Consider the following 18,185-nt stretch of genomic DNA (forward strand, 5'->3'; position numbering starts at 1 on the left):
CTATTTTTGCTCTGAGTATTTTACATGTATTGTTCTAATCTTTCTAATAAATCCTTTATTTTTAAAGATTCTTTGTTTGCCTTGTTTATACATATTGAAGGTTTATGGTTATCCTTCCTCTGGTAGGGTTTTTGTTATATTTTAAGACTTTTCTAGTGCTTTAATCCAGTTTACCATTTTAGGAGTCTATTAATCGAGAAGCCTGCATTTAGCAGTTTGGAGGATAGTTGGATTTTAGTCTTTGTGGGAAGGCTAGTTGAGTTAAGGTCCTGCCTTTATAGTCCTTTTAGGAAGCCTTACACCCATTTTGCTATGTTTGGGGGCTCCACAAGTTATGTCCTGTTATGTGAAATCATAAAATTGAAAGAGGGCATACTTACTTTTCTATATGACTGCAGTATCTTATTCTTACCATGTAAATGACTGCTCAATTATGGGGCAGTATTTTAAGTACAGAAGTGACATAGTAATTTGTACTTCACTCAACATCTAGAACAAAAAACTACAAGGGTTTTAATACATGAAAGTGTCACAGGTGTATTTGCATTGGGTGTGACAAGGATGGATAGGATTAGAAATGAGGACATTAGGGGGTCAGCTCAAGTTGGACGGTTGGGAGATAAAGTCAGAGAGGCGAGATTGTGTTGGTTTGGATATGTGCAGAGGAGAGATGCTGAGTATATTGGGAGAAGGGTGCTAAGGATGGATCTGTCAAGTAATATGAAAAGAGGAAGGCCTAAGAGGAGGTTTATGGATGTGGTGAGAGAGGACATGCACGGGATGGGTGTAACAGAACAAGATACAGAGGACAGAAAGATATGGAAGAAGATGATCTGCTGTGGCGACCCCTAATGGGAGCAGCTGAAAGAAGAAGATACTGTTTAATAAAACCTATATTTCTGTATAATTCTAGATAGATAGATAGATAGATAGATAGATAGATAGATAGATAGATAGATAGATAGATAGATAGATAGATAGATAGATAGATAGATAGATAGATAGATAGATAGATAGATAGATACTTTATTTGAACTATGTGCATTTGGCCATTATTTTGCCTTACTCTTATTTATTATATTTATACTTCATCTTATTACATATGTATACTTTCCTGCCTCCATCACTCCTGCAACTGTGGCACAAGAATTTCACTATGCTCTTGCAGTCTATGTGACAATAAAGATCTAATCTAAACTAAAAAGTATCCAATGTACAATGGCCATCTAGTCATAAAAAGAGTGTTGATTAAATAGATTGATCACCTTACTTTGAACAGCAGAAAGTCCACAGTGAGTCAGCAAACAGTGATGCTGAAAAAGGTGTATCAGAATACACAGTGTGTCCCACAATTCACATGTCAGAACACTACCAAAAAGTATGATTTCAGCAAGGAAAGAAACAGTGATTGAATTATTTGTTCCTGGTGTTGTGAACCCTATTTGCTGCTAATACATACAGATGGGAGGACTAAGATTTTCTAAAGATTAATTACCTGATGGATCCCCTATACTGGATACCAAGAGAATATGCTAATGGTGATCAAATAAGATATTGGGATATCTTTTCATGGCCCACATTGGGCCCCTTGATATTCTGTAAATAAAACAAAATTTGAATATCAACAATCCTACTGATTAGGTGCATCTCTCTATTGCAGTATTGTACACTTGTATGAATGGGCTTTTTAAATAGAATCTATACTAATAAAAGGCAAAGCCCTCACTGACTGACTGACTGACTGACTAACTGACTGACTCATCACTAATTCTCCAACTTCCCGTGTAGGTAGAAGGCTGAAATTTGGCAGACTCATTCCTTACAGCTTACTTACAGAAGTTAAGCAGGTTTCATTTCGAAATTGTACGCGTAACGGTCATAACTGAAACCTACTTACGTACATATATACAGCCATAGACTGCAGCTCGGTCGCCGTGTGAGGCGGAGTTGCGTCCCCCATCACCACGCCTCACACGTAATTGAGTGCCTGCCCATATAAGGCCGTCTGTCAGCAGCAATCCAATAGACACTCTGTCGCTAAATATTCGCTGGTGAAGGACTGTGCTTAAGCAAACAAAGATGAGATGGTCAGGGATAGACTAGTGTTTGGCACAAACTCAGCGAAAGTGCGAGAGAAACTTTTAAGTGCCAGGTCTTAGCTAACATTAAATAAAGCCGTTGACATTGCAAGATTGCACGAGATAGCACAAGCACAGCTGAGAACCTTCGATGCATGTACTCCAAGCGGCTCACGTGAACTGACTGTGAACGCAGTACGCAGACATCAAGCAAGAGCTCCAAAGAGCGTTGAACAAAAAACGCATTACACAATTGAGAGGGCAGCAAAAGAATATGAAGCGAGTGACGCATACAAGCATATTCATAAGTGCAGCTACTGCGGAAACAAAGCACACGGTGGAAAAAGTCAATGTCCAGTTAAAGGAAAGCAGTGTAAAAAATGTGGTAAATTGAACCACTTCGCTAAAGTTTGCAGGACTGGGAAAGGTAAACCCCTGCATGCAGTGTGTGATGTCTCAGATAAAGAGGAAGACGAGCTGTTTATTAATGCAGTATGAGAGGAACAACCCTCTGACGCTGAACAAGCCTTTGAGGACATATCAATAGGAAAGCTAGGTGTAAAGCTTTAACACACTACTTCTCCACTGTGAAGCGTGGGTATTTTGCTAGTAATATTATATGCTGCAAGATCAGCAATGTTCTGGAATAGTTTGTGTAACATGACAGTGAATTTGTCAAAATGCAACAGAGAGGACTATTTGAACATTTGGGAAATGAGATGTAAGAATGTTTATGGAATAGAGATTCACCACCAGCTAATGTATAACAAATATGGGATACATCATAGTCAGATACAGTAAGTAGACTGTTAACTTTACCTCACTAAACTCAGCTTTTTCTGAGGTCAGAAGGTAGATCATTTCATTAAGAGGGTACACATTATAAATTGGCCACTGAACGTTTTTTGCAGCCTTCCGTGTAAAATGTAGGATTGGCATGTGCCCTTGCAACCTTTCTGTACAACATATTTTGAAATAAGCACATGCAGTCACCTTTCTTTACTCCTTTGCTAATTATTACTACTTTGTCATAAATGCTATCTTGTTCTCACTAACAGCAAAGAGAACACTGAAAAAAATAGAATTTTCCAAATGTATAGACCACATGTTTTTCTGGTCTATAGCACCCCTAAAAATACCTAAAAATGATGCTGTCATGGAGGTGTTCTGGTTCCCCTTAAAGTTCTTCTTTCATATGCAATCATCCTTCTTTGATGGTGTATTAATTTCCTTACTGCCTAACCTATGTGGTTTTTCCTCAGTGTATTATTATTATTTTCTGTTTTGCAGATGTCTTTATCTATGGTGACTTACAAAAGCAAACTATAATACATATAATTTTAATAATTAGAAAGTACAGGGTTAACAAGTAACAGAGAAGAAAATTTTAAATTACCAGAAATGTGGAACCAGAGTAAGTCCCCGTGCTAGATGAAAAATTAGAAGCTAAAAAATAATCAAAGTTAGCTAAGTAATTAAGTCAGTAAAACTGCAGATATCTAGAAGAAGAGCAGAGGTGAGGAAGGTCTTCGCTGTACCAAGTTAAATTGTAAAAAGGCGTGCCTTCAAAAGGAACCTAACCATCAGTCAATTTGGAGGAGAAAAGATGTTCATGGGAAACTCACTGCACAACTTGGGTGTAAGAACTGATATGCATTATCCAATATTAACTTTAAGCATCAGGAGACAGTCTGGACAATGAGCAGTCATGCTGAACAAAATTAGGATCTCTTTTATAAACTATACAGTGAGATCAGAGACTAGAGGAATTGAGGAGCAGAATTAATAAAATACTGGACAAGAGTCATCTTTGCTGAAATTGAAAACTAGTGGAGGGAGTGAAGCCTATGGCTATGTGAAACAAGCAACAGAAAACTTTAGTAAGGCAGGAGTATTCAGGAGGAAATGGGAAGATCTGATAAGTGAATATGAATCTGAACAAAGAGTTGTTTGGCATAAGTGAGGAAAGGTTACCATACATCTTGTAAATATCCTGAAGAAAGCAGCAACAGTACTAGGTAACTGAGGAAATAGGAAAATGAGGGTTAAATCAATAATCCTGTCAGTAGCTGATGGGAAGAGGGTAATATCATCAAGGGCAATACTTAAAGAAAGATCCATGGGTGGAGAAATAGAAGGCAAGTACAAGATAGAAGATTTAGACTGGTTATGTTTCAGATTGATGAGAAGGCAGCATGAGATCTGAGCAGGCAGCATGAGATCTGAGCTGAAACATCCAGGTTGAAGGAAGGAAATTAAAAGAAAATCTGTACATCACCAGGACAGAGGTGGTAGGAAAAACCATGAAAAGAAATCAGAATGCCTAAGGAACAAATGTACGTTGGGAAAAGGTTCAGAACTGATCCTTGAGCCACACCACTAAAGAGAATCCAAAGAGAAGACAGATAATTAGGCCAATATACATAAAAGACCAACTAATTCATTAATCTTGTCAATCAGTAAGATCTAATCTGAACCAGTTCAGTGCAAAACTTCTGATCGAGAAGGACAAGGACAGAATAAAGAGAAGCATCTCAATCAATCCTAATAACATTTATAACTTAAAGTAGAGCTGTTTCTCTCTGGAATCAGCATTAAAGAAATACTGCAGATTGTTTTTCCAAGAAAACAGAGGATAGTTGTTTGTAAACTATACACTCCAGTGTCTTTGATACAAATAGCAGAAAGGAGACAGGATGGTTGCTCTCAATAACAGACGAGTTGGAACAGGGCTTCTTTACTATGGGGATTGTGTGAACCTTGCTGAGGTTCTTAGTGGGGTACCAGTGTTCAGCCAGGAGGAACAGGTGAATGAAATCAGCAATGAAGAAATAAAATGAAGGAAATGTGACAGAATGGAGTACAGTGCAAAGGCTGTGGAAAGGATTCTGTACACTACCAAAATACTTTTTGTGTTTTGTTATTATAACTCTGAAAACATTTTATAGTACTGTAGATTAATACATTAAATACAATTCTTTATATACTTTAAGTATGTTAATTTACACATTTGATTAAATCTATTTTATCCTTTAACACAATAAAGCAGGAAAAAGTAAAGCAGATAATAAGTAGACAATCATAACAATAATTTTTGATTGTGCCATTGCCTGTAGTGGAATTCTACATTTAAGTATGAATTTTGAATATGGTTTGTGGGGGTGGGGGGTGGATTAGGTAGAGCATATTGGCCCACCCTTGTGATGGCTAAGGAAAATGCTAATAAAGGGCTGACAAATTTTTTTAAAATATGAGTTGTATATGTAAATACACATATACCGGTATACTGTCTTAAACTTGCTTAATCCATTTTAGGGTCACGGGGGCTGGAAATTATCTTGTCAATGGTTGGGTGTAAGGCTGTAAATTGCCCTGAACATTGTGTCAATCCATCACAGTGCATACACACCCATACTTTGACCATTTTAGATTTTCCAATTAACCTAACTCTCACATCTTTTGAGATGCAAGATGAATACCGAAGTACCTGAAGTAAAACTCACAAAAACACAGGGAGAACAGTCAAACTCCATACAGACAGTAAGTAAGCCAAGCATACAGAAAGGCAGCAGTACTAACCACCATACCACTGTGCTGCCTGAGTATATTAAATTATTTCCAGTCTCATCCTACAGTACTGGAATGTCTAATTTGATATCATAGACATACAGTATGTTCCAGTGCTACACTAATGCCATTGAATGAGCTCTGTGAATAGATTACTTAATAGTGTGGTGCTGAATAGTGCCTGCCAGTGCTGATCCAACAGATTCCTGCTCATTTTATGCTCTTTTAGATAGCATGTTATCCTTAAAAGGGCTGCTTGCTTTACCCACACTAAGTTAGAACTTTTGAGTCTTGTGGTAGGCTTGCCGTTTTTACAGAACCCCTGCAGCTGGCTCTGAAGCTGCTTTTTTGAATGATGGAATACCAGTTCATATTGTTGGTGATTCATCAGTTATGCCATGTCCAGACTGATGCAGCTTGTCAGTGCCATTACCATAGTTTACTCATCTATGAATAAGCTGACTGGCTGAATAAGTGATATCGTGTCATAGATGTCTGCAAATATTCCTCAGTGCAAAACTGAGGAAAAAAAAACTGAATTGCTTATTGTATATACTCTTGCAAACTCAGGACGCTTGGCTTTTTTTATCCAACAGGATCTTTATTCCTGCTGTAACAAGGCGCTATACAAATGCCTGACCCGACACAGATGGACATGGGAGGCACGTATAAAATAAACAGACTTTTATTGTTCTTCACCTGTGGGGTATGTCTTCCCCGTAATCCCCACTGGCACAACACAGTCCCAAGCACAAATATACCAAATAACACACACACACTCGTCTCTTTCGGTGGCGGCGGCACTACCACTACCACTACCACTACCACCACCACCATTCCTTCTCCTGACTTTGGCCAATGAGTGGTGGTTGTTGGCTCCTTTTATTAGGCACCCGGAAGTGCTCCAGGTGCTTGATTGCCAACATTCGGCTCCACTTCCGGGTGTCGCTAAACTAGTGCCCAAAAGGGACTAGCAGTTCCTGCTGCAGCACCCTCTGTCCGCGGAACCCAACCGGGCTGCACTAAACTCCAACTCCCATGAAGTCCTGTGGGAGTCCGAGGCACCGCTGCAATCCAGGGAGGCTGCCATCTACCGTCCAGGGAGAGATATTTGGGTTTCCCATGCTTGCTCCTCTGGAACATATGCTGCAGGGGCGTCCCAGCCAGGCATGGGCCCCAGGCATCCCTCACACTGCCAAACTATACTATATCATCATCTGAAACTACATCAGAGTTGAACATAAAAACAGCAACAATATCACACCTTGATTACTGCAAAAATCTTTCACTATCATATACAGACCAATGCCTGAGTCTCACCCTGTTTCTCTTTCAGAGCGCACGTCTTTATAGTTGTGTTTTTGAATTCTGGTTCAAAATGCTCTCCCAATTTTCTGAACTTTCCTTTTTTATAAGTGAAACTAAACTACTTTACTGTGCAGTATCCACAAGCCTTGGTCAACATCGAAGCCTACAGGTATGGCTATGGCAAGGAATGACTTTTCATGTTTAGCGCCTTCCTGCCTGAAGATAAACCGGTCTGTTGAGCAGCCTTTATTTGCGCCTAACATTCTCACACGCCGAACTCTGTTACACTGGTGAGAAATTAAAAATAACATTTACCAGGGCAAAGAGATACAAGAATAATATAGTTGTACAGCCAAAGTGGTGTCAACACGACACTATGGAATTACAGCGTAGAACAAAAAAAATCTTCAACATTGTCATACGAAGTCGGAACTAACGTAGCACGCTGTTTGTTTCCGAGGGTCGCATTATCAAGTCGTGCTAGACTTCAGAGTGTTGCACAGTTTCATAAGCAAAACGTGACAGAATAAAACATTCCTATTTGTGTTTCGATTAATACATGCTTAATCATTACTCATAATCGTCTTTGCAGAAAACCATACACGTGTTAAACGGAATAGTTAAATCCGGAAAGGTGTTATGATACTTATCTGATACGCCGAGAGTAGAAGACAACCTTTCTAGGTAAGCATATTTTTATAATTTTTACACTGCATCGTATAAGTAAGGCAAAGCGGATTCGAAAAGGAGAATGAATGGTTGCTACCGTCAGACTTTTTCTTTTCCCTAATAAAACGAGACACGTTCTTACTTGTACACGTTTAACAATGCGCTTAAGACAATCCCCTGTCTATTAATGGGTCTTATAATACAGTAAAGAATTGAATGTAATTTTGCTATAGGTGTTTTTTTTTATTATTATAGTCTAAAAGCTTTCCGTCCGAAAAGGTCGTCTTGCAGTGATCATAGATTATTCATGCCTATACAGTTTCTTTATATATAACGTCACTAATATAATAAGATGTGAGCAGAATACCCAAAGCTGTCAGTCTGTTTTTGAAAAGGCAGTTCTGTATTGCCGACGCAAAATGAAATTGATTACGCTAGAATATTATTTGTAGGTGACATAATGTATCAGTTCAGTACATTTTAAAGTTATTTGAATCGAAACCCTAAGATCTGGAATAAGGAAAAAAAGTTAATCAAATCCGAGTACTTATTGAGTTTTTTTTTTCGCACAATTTCTTAATTATAATCAACTTTTGACATTCCGTATAAACAGTAAGTAAGTAAGTAAGTAAGTGGCCTAGTGTTGTGTAAGCTGTTATCAATATGTTACATTTACAGGAGAGTTCTAAAATATGCATAATGGGGTTAAAATGAATGAATGAATGAATGACAGATGCAGCAGTCAGGTTGAACTTGTGTATTAGAGTAAGTAATATTGGCTTTATGGTTAAAAATAAAAAGTAAAGTTGATTTTGCTATTTGTTTGCTGCATCAGATCACTTTTTGTATTTGTTGATTTTGCTATTTGTTTGCTGCATCAGATCACTTTTTGTATTTTTTTCGTGTTTGTTTAGTTTTTCCAAAATGGAATTGCAGGCAGTGGTAATGGCAGCAGGAGGGGGTTCGAGGATGATGGACTTGACATACAGTATCCCTAAACCCTTGCTTCCTGTTGGCAACAAACCTTTGATTTGGTACCCTCTGAATCTACTGGAAAGAAGTGGATTTGAAGGTACTGTCTTATTAGTTTTGATGATGCAAATATGATCGAAGATGTTATCCTTATTTGCCTGAAAAAATGTACTTGTAATTTGTTTGTATGAATCATAAAGCAAATAAGTTTAAACACTGTGGTGGTGGTGCTTTTAATTAATTAATTGTTTGGCACAGAGTAAGGATACTGTGTGTATATATAAACACACACACAGATACAGCAGCTATTTTTTTCCTGATGAATTTTATAATAAAATGGGAGTCAGTTAACATTGGTAAATCAGATGTATCAGAGATACTCTGTAGCTAGCTAAGAGCTTTTCTGTATACAATATTTTTTTAAACCAAGGGCTGATATTATGATCAGGCAGTGTGTTGTAGTAGTTAAAGCTTTAAACCGAGGATTTCCTGCATGACCAGATTTCTTCACCTGGCTCTGCTCCCAATTGTCTCTCATTTGTTGTAAGTGACCGTAGATAAAGGCATCAGTTAAATAATAAGTAATAATAATAATATTATTAGGTCACTGGAGATGCTTACTCTTGAACATAATTATCTATAAGTAAAGCATTTGTGCATTAGATCAATTACTACTTTTCTTAGTGACTTGTCTTTTGTCGGTGGTCATTACAATAAACAGTTCTGCAGTATTCTTTTGCATATTTTTAATCCATCATAATAATGTGAAATTTGAGCATATATTATTATCATTAATAGATGTGTATGATTTACATTTATTTTTGCCATTGACTCAAGTGCAGTATTTCTTTTTGTGGTTTTTGTTATTTGTATGTAATCCCCCTTTAAAGTCTGCAGTTGTGAATGTGTGTGCCGTGGACTAGGCTAAAGCATGTAGTCCCAAAAACGTCTTACTAATGCGCATAGAGAAGCATAACACCCTGACTTGTAACCAGAGTAAACACCAAATCTTTATGAAATAAAAGATTTATTCTTCACAAAAAAGAATTCTATTTCCAGTGAAGCTCTGTGAAGTACAAAGGCAAAATTGAGCAAAAAGGCAATCCAAGGTGAACAGAGTATCAATTCAGACTCTGAAAGCATGATAAAAACGTGGAGCAAAAGGAAAAAAAAATTCAGAAAAATCACAGGGTATAAAGAATTTACAAAACCACAAGCACTCACCACCTCAAAAAGCATTCACAGTGAACTGCCAGGAACTGTGGAAGACCCTCCGGATTTACAGGGTGGGTGGGCAGGCAGTCATTGGCAGGTGACCCTGTCTCTTTGAGATCCACCCACAAAAGACATGAACATAACAAAGGCAACTTATATACATACACAAAACCAAAAGTAAAGAAAGATGCACATAATCATCATAAAAATAAATGTTTTTCCCTTGCAGCACCGCGATTGAAGAGCAGTCTTATTCCCGTTAATGAGAATTAAAATGAACCATATCATTTACAAGAAAATAATCATTTCGTTAACTAAAATTAAAAGAAAAAAGTCTGAAAACTAGACTAAATGAAAATGAGAAAGTAAAAATGAAAACAAAACTATTTAAATTTTGATGTTCAACACTAGTCATTGTGCATAATTTACATGTGACCATGCAGTTGCTGGTTAATGTATTAAATATTATTTAAAATTGCGCATTCATAACATTAGTTTAGAGATATGTATGTGTTCATGTACAAGTATTCCTCCTTGCTGCTCCTTTCAATGGTCATTCCGTTCATCAGCCAGCTCTCCTCTCTACAAATGAAAGCAAATACAAAAGCCTCATCACTTGTCAGTGACTTCTTGTGTAGATTTAATTGGTAATAATTGACCGTCAATAACGGATAACCTGCTGAAAGCAACTGGAAGGGAGTTTTCACCAAAGTTCAATGAAAAGGCACTTAAATTAAAACATGCCACATGTTTGAAAATTAGAGCCATCTAGGATTTGTCAAGCTCGAATATCCAGCCCCACATTTCAAGTTCAGTCTAATGTTTAGACTGCAAAAATTTTTTACTTTTTATGCCAAAAAAGGTAGGAATTTCAGCTTAACCATGCACAAATATTTATTTGTTACGGGTACCTTTGCAGTGCAGCATAGCATGCAGTCAATGTTATCAATCAAGTCAACATTGCACAAATGCACTTAATTTTAATCAAGTATTTAGCACTGAGGTTTTCATGTGGGTGGTGTGAGTGTGTTCCTGTCACTATCATGAAGAACTTCTTTATGTTAAATGCTTCATTGACCGCAAGTGGATGGACTCCAGTAATCTTAATATATTTAGAATGCTGCAGAATTGCAAAGTTTTTAGCAGGGGAGCTTGACATGCTGTGCTTTGGAGTGCCCCATTACTGTTAACTCTGAAGCATGCCATCCGCTCATGGGTGTTTTTAACAAGAATAAAGTACCAAATCTGCTCAATATTGAAATAAACTCTGCTGATGGAACTTTGTGCAGAAAAATGTCTTTATCTGACATTCCCTTGCTTAACATACAGCTCATCAATTCTTGATTCTTTGCAGACTGCAATCTTGATATGTCATTGAGAAATGAAAAGAAAAAAAAACTCCGTCTGGTGCATAGGTCTGGATGGGGTTGTTAGATTTGAACTGAAGAGCAAACAAATAGCCATTGAATGATCAACGTCCTCCAGCGTTCGGCTGTAAAGCTGATAAATGAATCTGCTCTTATCCTATTCATTGTGCCTTATCTTTGTGAGAAATTGTAACATATATATTTATATTCCTACATGTAAGAGACCCAAAACAAATTTTCATTGCTCTTTTTTTCCATCTTGATTTTATGATTTAATTCAAACCTTTTGACTTTCAATTATTTATGTGTTATTTCATGTTTAATGTATCATATTAGTTTGTATCTTGTGCTAATAGAATCATTTTTGCTTTTATTCCTTTTGTACTCCTTTGACTATTTCTGAAGCAATTTGAGTATGGGAAAGGTGTATATAAATAAAATGTATTATTATTCTTATTTGGTGCCATGAGTTCAGGTTTTACCACTGACTTATTCAGTGTTTGTATAGAGTTTGCATGTTTTCACCATGTGTATTTGGTAACCTCTTTAGCTTTAGACCTGAGCGTTACACGGGCTGCGAAAACCATGCTAAATGCGTTAGTTCCAAGTGTCATCCGGGTAACTGTACAGATGCTTCTTGCGTAAGCTTTAAAACTCAGAATCACTCAGGCTGTAAAAATACTGCAAGTGCTACCATTCCTTGGAGAAATTATGTCTGAGTGTAGGTTTTCACTAATTATGAAATACCAGTAATGACGTACTGCACGACAAATGTGCAGTGAATACACTTGACTTATAGTTTTTATACTCTTTATCTGTACGTTTAGCATTCATTTGCTCAGAGGTTGATACACTTGCTGCTTCGTGAGCAGCTCTTCTTTTCTCCACTCTAGCGGCCCGCTTCTTCTCTTCTTCCGTCTGCATCTTTTCATGTTAAAACTGATTAAGTCAGTTTTTGTGTTCCAATAACTTAGTAAAATTTTCTTAGTTTTTCACTTAAGCTGGCACTTAAGTGTTCAAGGTAGAGGAAGTGACGGCAAAGGTGGTAGCAATGAGAATGTCGCCTATACACATGCGGCGCATGGCCTGTCTGCTGCCAAGAGTTGATACTATAATAAAATAAAATAAAAAGAGTAATAAAAATCATCACCCCGAAAGCTGACAGTAGAGATCGTGTAATATATGTGTACCAAATTTCAGGTCAATAGGTCAAACGGTTTGCGAGCTACAGGTGATTTCAAATCCTGGACAGACAAACGGACAGTCGCGGTGGCGTATTATATAAGAAGATCTGCACTTTACAAACAATGACTTTGAAGAGAATACTCATCCAGCACCAAAAATAAGAAGATTTGGGAGCTATACCAGGTGATTTTAGTAAAATTTTTACATTCTGGACTGTAGTGTCAGCATCGATGAAAGTCTCATAGCTTATAAGGGCAGACTGTCATGGATACAGTAATTTGACATAAAGCTTGACAAGCTTTGTGAATCTAAAACTTTATTTATTTGGAATTTGGTTCTGTACACAGAGAAAGGGGCAATGTTTGATCCGAAATAAAATCAATACGGCATTGCTACATCATGTGTTCTTACTTTGATATATGCTCTTCTGGGTCAAGGTTACTGTGTAACCGTGGACAATTTTTATACTTCGCCAAAGCTATTTGACATCTTGCTGCAAAGACTGATGCATATGGAACAGTGCTTCCTAACCGTCGTGGCATGCCTGAAGACTCTGGCAGAGCTAAATTACAGAGAGGTGCACTAGTAGCTTGGCAAAAGGGTAAAGTGCTCGCGGTGAAATGGAAGGATATAAAAGATGTTTGTCTTCTGAGCACTGTACATAATGCAGCTACAATCATTGTACAAGCAAAAGACAGCAAGCAGGTTACAAAGACTTGTGTTGTGATCGACTACAATAGCATGCTGGGCTGCGTAAATCATGTGCATCGAGAATTGACTTTCTATCCCTATGTTCATGGACAGATGTCCTGACATTTTCCTTTAGAATTCTCTGATATAATTCAGAATTCATTGTTCCATCAATGAAGGCAAGCCGTCCTGGCCCAGATGCAGCAAAACAGGCCCAAACCATGATACTACCACCACCATGTTTCACAGATGGGATAAGGTTCTTATGCTGGAATGCCGTGTTTTCCTTTCTCCAAACATAACGCTTTTCTTTTAAACCAAAAGGTTCTATTTTGGTCTCATCCGTCCACAAAACGTTCTTCCAATAGCCTTCTGGTTTGTCCACATGATCTTTAGCAAACTGCAGACAAGCAGCAATGTTTTTTTTGGAGAGCAGTGGTTTTCTCCTTGCAACCCTGCCATGCACACCATTGTTGTGTGTTTTCCTGATTGTGGACTCATGAACATGAACACTAGTGAGAGAGGCCTTTAGTTGCTTAGAAGTTACCCTGGGGTCCTTTGTGACCTTCGCCAACTATTACACGCCCTACTCTTTACACGCCCTACTCTTGGAGTGATCTTTGTTGGTCGACCTCTCCTGGGGAGGGTAACAATGGTCTTGAATTTCCTCCATTTGTACACAGTCTGTCTGACTGTGGATTGGTGGAGTCCAAACTCTTTAGACATGGTTTTGTAACATTTTTCAGCCTGATGAGCATCAACAATTCTTTTTCTGAGGTCCTCAGAAATCTCCTTTGTTCGTGCCATGATACATTTACACAAACATGTTGTGAAGAGCAGACTTTGATAGATCCCTGTTCTTTAAATAACACAGGGTGCCCAGTCACACCTGATTGTCATCCCATTGATTGAAAACGCCTGACTCTAATTTCACCTTCAAACTAACTGCTAATCCTAGAGGTTCACATACTTTTGCCACTCACAAATATGTAATATTCGATAATTTTCCTCAATAAATAAATGACCAAGTATAATATTTTTGTCTCATTTGTTTAACTGGTTTCTCTTTATCTACATTTAGGACTTGAGTGAAAATCTGATGATGTTTTAAGTCATATTTATGCAGAAATGTAGAAAATTCTAAAGGGTTCACAAACTTTCAAGCACAACTGTATATGTATGTATGTGCATATATGTGAGTATATGTATATATATGTATATATGTACTGGGGGTAGTGCTGGGAGGTATACCTGTTCATACCAAAAACCTTTTTATTTTTGTTACGATATGGAGTTTTCTCATATTGCAACACCGGTTTAAATAGCCTAAACAACTTTCAGAATGTGGTGCAGCGGGAAACTGTTTAAGGGGGAACCTTTTTCACTGATACACCGCTAAACACGCATGTAATGGAGTACATGCGTTAGTGGAGGTATTGAGTGGTGAAAATGGACGGAGAATATTCCAAAACTGAAGCTGTAGCAGACGATAAAATTGAACATGATGACACAGAAGAACTTTTGCTAAAAAAAAGCCGTATCTGTTGTCTGGAGATACTTTGGTGTTAAAAGGATGGATGTGGAACAAACAGGTATTTACTGCAAATACTGTCAAGCTAAAGTTGTTGCCGTAGGCAGCAACACAAGCAAGTTGCTGCACCACCTTAGCTGCAAACATGCTTTGGAGTACCATGAATGTATGGAACTAAGATTGGCACCCTCCACGTCCTCAGGTAAAACTGATAAAGCTAGAGGACACTCGAGTCAGACGTCACTTGTAGATGCGTTTGCTAGAGGTACTGCCTACAACAAAAACTGCAAGCGGTGGATCGAGATAACCAACACCATTACAATCCATACAGCTAACGTGTCAGTGGACAGAGATTAACAGAAAACATTGACAGAAAGTGTAGTTGGTTTGCAAAAAATATTTACTGTTTATTTCTTTTCTTGGACATGTTCAGTGCAATACAACTTTTGACCAGCACCTCTAGATTTTTTACTAAGTCTAAATGCCTCTTTGGATGGTTGAAAATATGTTGTCAAAATTATAGTTTTAAGTTGTTTGCAAAATGTGTTCAATTAAAAAGGTTCTATATTTTAACTGCAACTGTCATGCAATGTGATTCTTTCTCTTCATTTGTGCAACCTCCTTGAAAACTATCACTTTATGGGGCCACGCAAACCTGTATTAATACTTGTGTGCAATTACAGGTAATGGCTGTAATTTAAAAAAGCTGCATACTGGTCTTTGAAGGATGGTTTGTAATTTATAATTGTATTTGTTTCATTTGTGTTCAGTTTAGGATGGTGACTGTTGGTTTACAGTTTAATTTTTTTTTAATTTCATGTTTTTAAATGTTATACCTTCATTGCCAGTTTTATACCTTAAAAACCTATTTTTAGTAAGTATTTCTACAATTTCAAAAATAACCTGCTGTTTATTTGATATTTTAAATAATTCTAGAAAAATATCAATTGTTGTGATAGCTGTTGATACATACAAATTTAATTAACTTATTCTTCATTTCTGAATTATTTTAGCTGCAAATTACTATTTTTGTTTCCCAAAGTTAACCCTCCAAGTTAATGTGAGGGGCTTGTGGGTTATCTAGATATTTGTAAACACAATTCTTGTTCTCTTTGCAATTAATTATTACCAGATGATGTATACAAGACTCCATTGTATGCCATGCAGTTTTATAAGCTGTTATCAGCAACTCCGAATCAAGAAAGTCTTAAAAACCGAACGGTTTTCATTTTCTTTTTTACTGGACTTCACATTAATGCATTTTCACACATTGATGATCCAGAAATTTTTCCAATGATTGTTTGTGTCTGCACTTTTCAAAAGAATAGACTGGTTTCATCCTGCTGTAACCTATTGAGTGTCTTACATTATGCTTATAAATAATTAGTATCAAAATCATAGTATTGGTAATTTCACCAAATCTTGCAATTGACAGAAAATGAAACTGTCTTAAATAAAACAGAAATGCCATTACAGCTTTCATTGAAATATTTGCTGGCACCAGTTTGCGGTGTTCTCATCAAAACATTACTAAAATGAAAAGTATAGGTTTAAAGATTACATTTTTTTATATAGATTTAAAGGTGACTTTTTTCCCTAAGACTTTGGGGTACTAGGATGCAGGAAGCAATCACCATGAAGTGGATGCGTCTGTACAAGTGTGAACTGCTGTGTGTGCATGACATAAGTTAACAAATGCTTTGTTTTGTGTACAGCAAAAACACCAATGTTAAATTAATGGTTAAAGTGTAGATATGAAAATAACAGTCCCTTATATAGTCTACTTATTAATTAAACGCTATAAGAGTGAATTTAACATTGGCGATTCATTTAAAGAAATAATGAAAACCATTTTATTTATCATTAGCTGATTACCCAGTGGCTTCGCTCACTGAGTGCAAGGGAAAAAAATAAAATGTAGTATATAAATTATTAAACAGTAAAACATTAACATGTAAGAAGTAAAGATACATTGAGCAGTACTGGAGTGCTTTCGGGTAAGGTATATTTTAAAGGCGCTATAACACAACAGGTAAGTAGCACTAACAGCAGCTTAAATGTATTTTATCATCTCTCGGTAGGAGATCCCTTGTGAAAGGCGCTACACGACCGCTGTGGTATAGAAATTACATTTTCTATGCGATCCTACAAATTTCTGCCTGACAACCTTGCACTATGTGCCTGTGATTTAAGAGAAAAATTATTCTGAGAAATGTGGATGCTGCCCTTCTGTGCTTAACGGGCAGAAGGTCCAAACAATTCCCAAGTCCAAAACTTTATATGAAGAGGTCGGTACATCTTCTTAGATGTAAACCCTCCATCTTCTTAAAAGAATTCATCACAAAAGCAACCTTGAATGTTGCGGGGTTTTAGTGGCCTGAACTCAACTTAAGGGACGGTAAGTAGTCATGAAGCGGAATTTACAAAGAGAGTTTTGCTACGATGGCGCTGATTACACTTATTCGCAAAGATTTCCACTCTCCCAGGAGCCAACGGGGCACTCGAAGTGTCACAAACAGTGCAAGAAGAGAGGACGCCGCCCGAAACTGCAAAACTCTCGACCCAGCGGAGCAGCCCGACATTCCGCGCCTTCGAGCATCCACATTGTTCTCATTGCCCCTCATTGCTGAAGGCAGTGTCGTCTTCACATTGTTTACAACTCGGCGCAGTTAAAAAATAGAAAGACGCAAAGCTGTATTCCTCATCTCTTCTACTATCAAGTACTGCCAATTTAAAAAAAGTTATAATGTGGCAGTTTCTGCGACAGTCATGTGGACAAATAAATAAAACTTCTCTGTCAGAACGAGCCTGGTGGCGGACGGCTCAGCGCCGGAGTCCAGAGAGGAGGGCTGGGAGAAGGCGATGAGGGGCGCACTCCAATGGGATAGATCGGCGTGTTTGTGTTAACTTCTTTTCAATATCAGTAAAGTAACTCTCAAATAATAACAATTCGTAAAGACGATAAAAAAATGGCATCCACAAACGAAGTGAAAAGTTCCTGTGTTATAATATGTTCTGTGGTCATACGTAATTTCCGTTTCGTATGGTCATATGTAATTTCCGTTTCAAACGCAAAAAGAATTTTATATATATAGATTCAGGCTTAATGTCATTCTGCAATTTGTTCTCTTTTGTCAGAGTTTCTTTCCATTGTAGAAACATTGCTTAATCAATTGAAAACAGCACTGTACGTATGACATTCCAGCAGCCATACCCACTGCATCGTTTGAATGAAGTATTTACGAAAATAAAGAGCAAACTCTTAACTAATGAAAGTGATTGTAGCCGCCGATGTATAAGGCGAAGTCAGGCACAGGTAAGACGCGTGTCAAAGAAATCTCTCAGTCCAAAAGTTTGTTTTTAAAATATTTAGTGAAAGTTAAAAGCAAATAATCCAAACAAGAATAAAAGGAAAAATAGTTACACACATAAAATAAAGGCAAAAAAAAAAGGAAAAATGTATCTTCTATAGACTTAGTTTTTCTTAAGAAGCTTTGGTTATTTCTGTACTTAAAGGTTCTTAATTTCTTCTTCTGTATGCTTTAAACATATGGTTCAACACTTAAATCTTTTATTTTATGAGTTACTTCACACTCAAAAGGC

General features: G+C 37.3%; 1 protein-coding gene across 1 annotated transcript in view; it reads left to right on the plus strand.

Moving 5' to 3' along the window:
- Window positions 1–7,399: 7,399 nt before the first annotated feature.
- eif2b3 (eukaryotic translation initiation factor 2B, subunit 3 gamma) overlaps window positions 7,400–18,185 on the plus strand; it is a 156,405-nt gene continuing 145,619 nt past the window's right edge. Inside the window, exons 1-2 of the mRNA XM_039734885.1 lie at window positions 7,400–7,637; window positions 8,537–8,694. Coding sequence (XP_039590819.1) covers window positions 8,547–8,694 — 148 coding nt within the window. The 5' untranslated portion in view covers window positions 7,400–7,637; window positions 8,537–8,546. The remainder of the gene's footprint in view (window positions 7,638–8,536; window positions 8,695–18,185) is intronic.

Source organism: Polypterus senegalus, chromosome 14 (assembly GCF_016835505.1).
Source record: "Polypterus senegalus isolate Bchr_013 chromosome 14, ASM1683550v1, whole genome shotgun sequence".
Classification (NCBI taxonomy): domain Eukaryota; kingdom Metazoa; phylum Chordata; class Cladistia; order Polypteriformes; family Polypteridae; genus Polypterus; species Polypterus senegalus.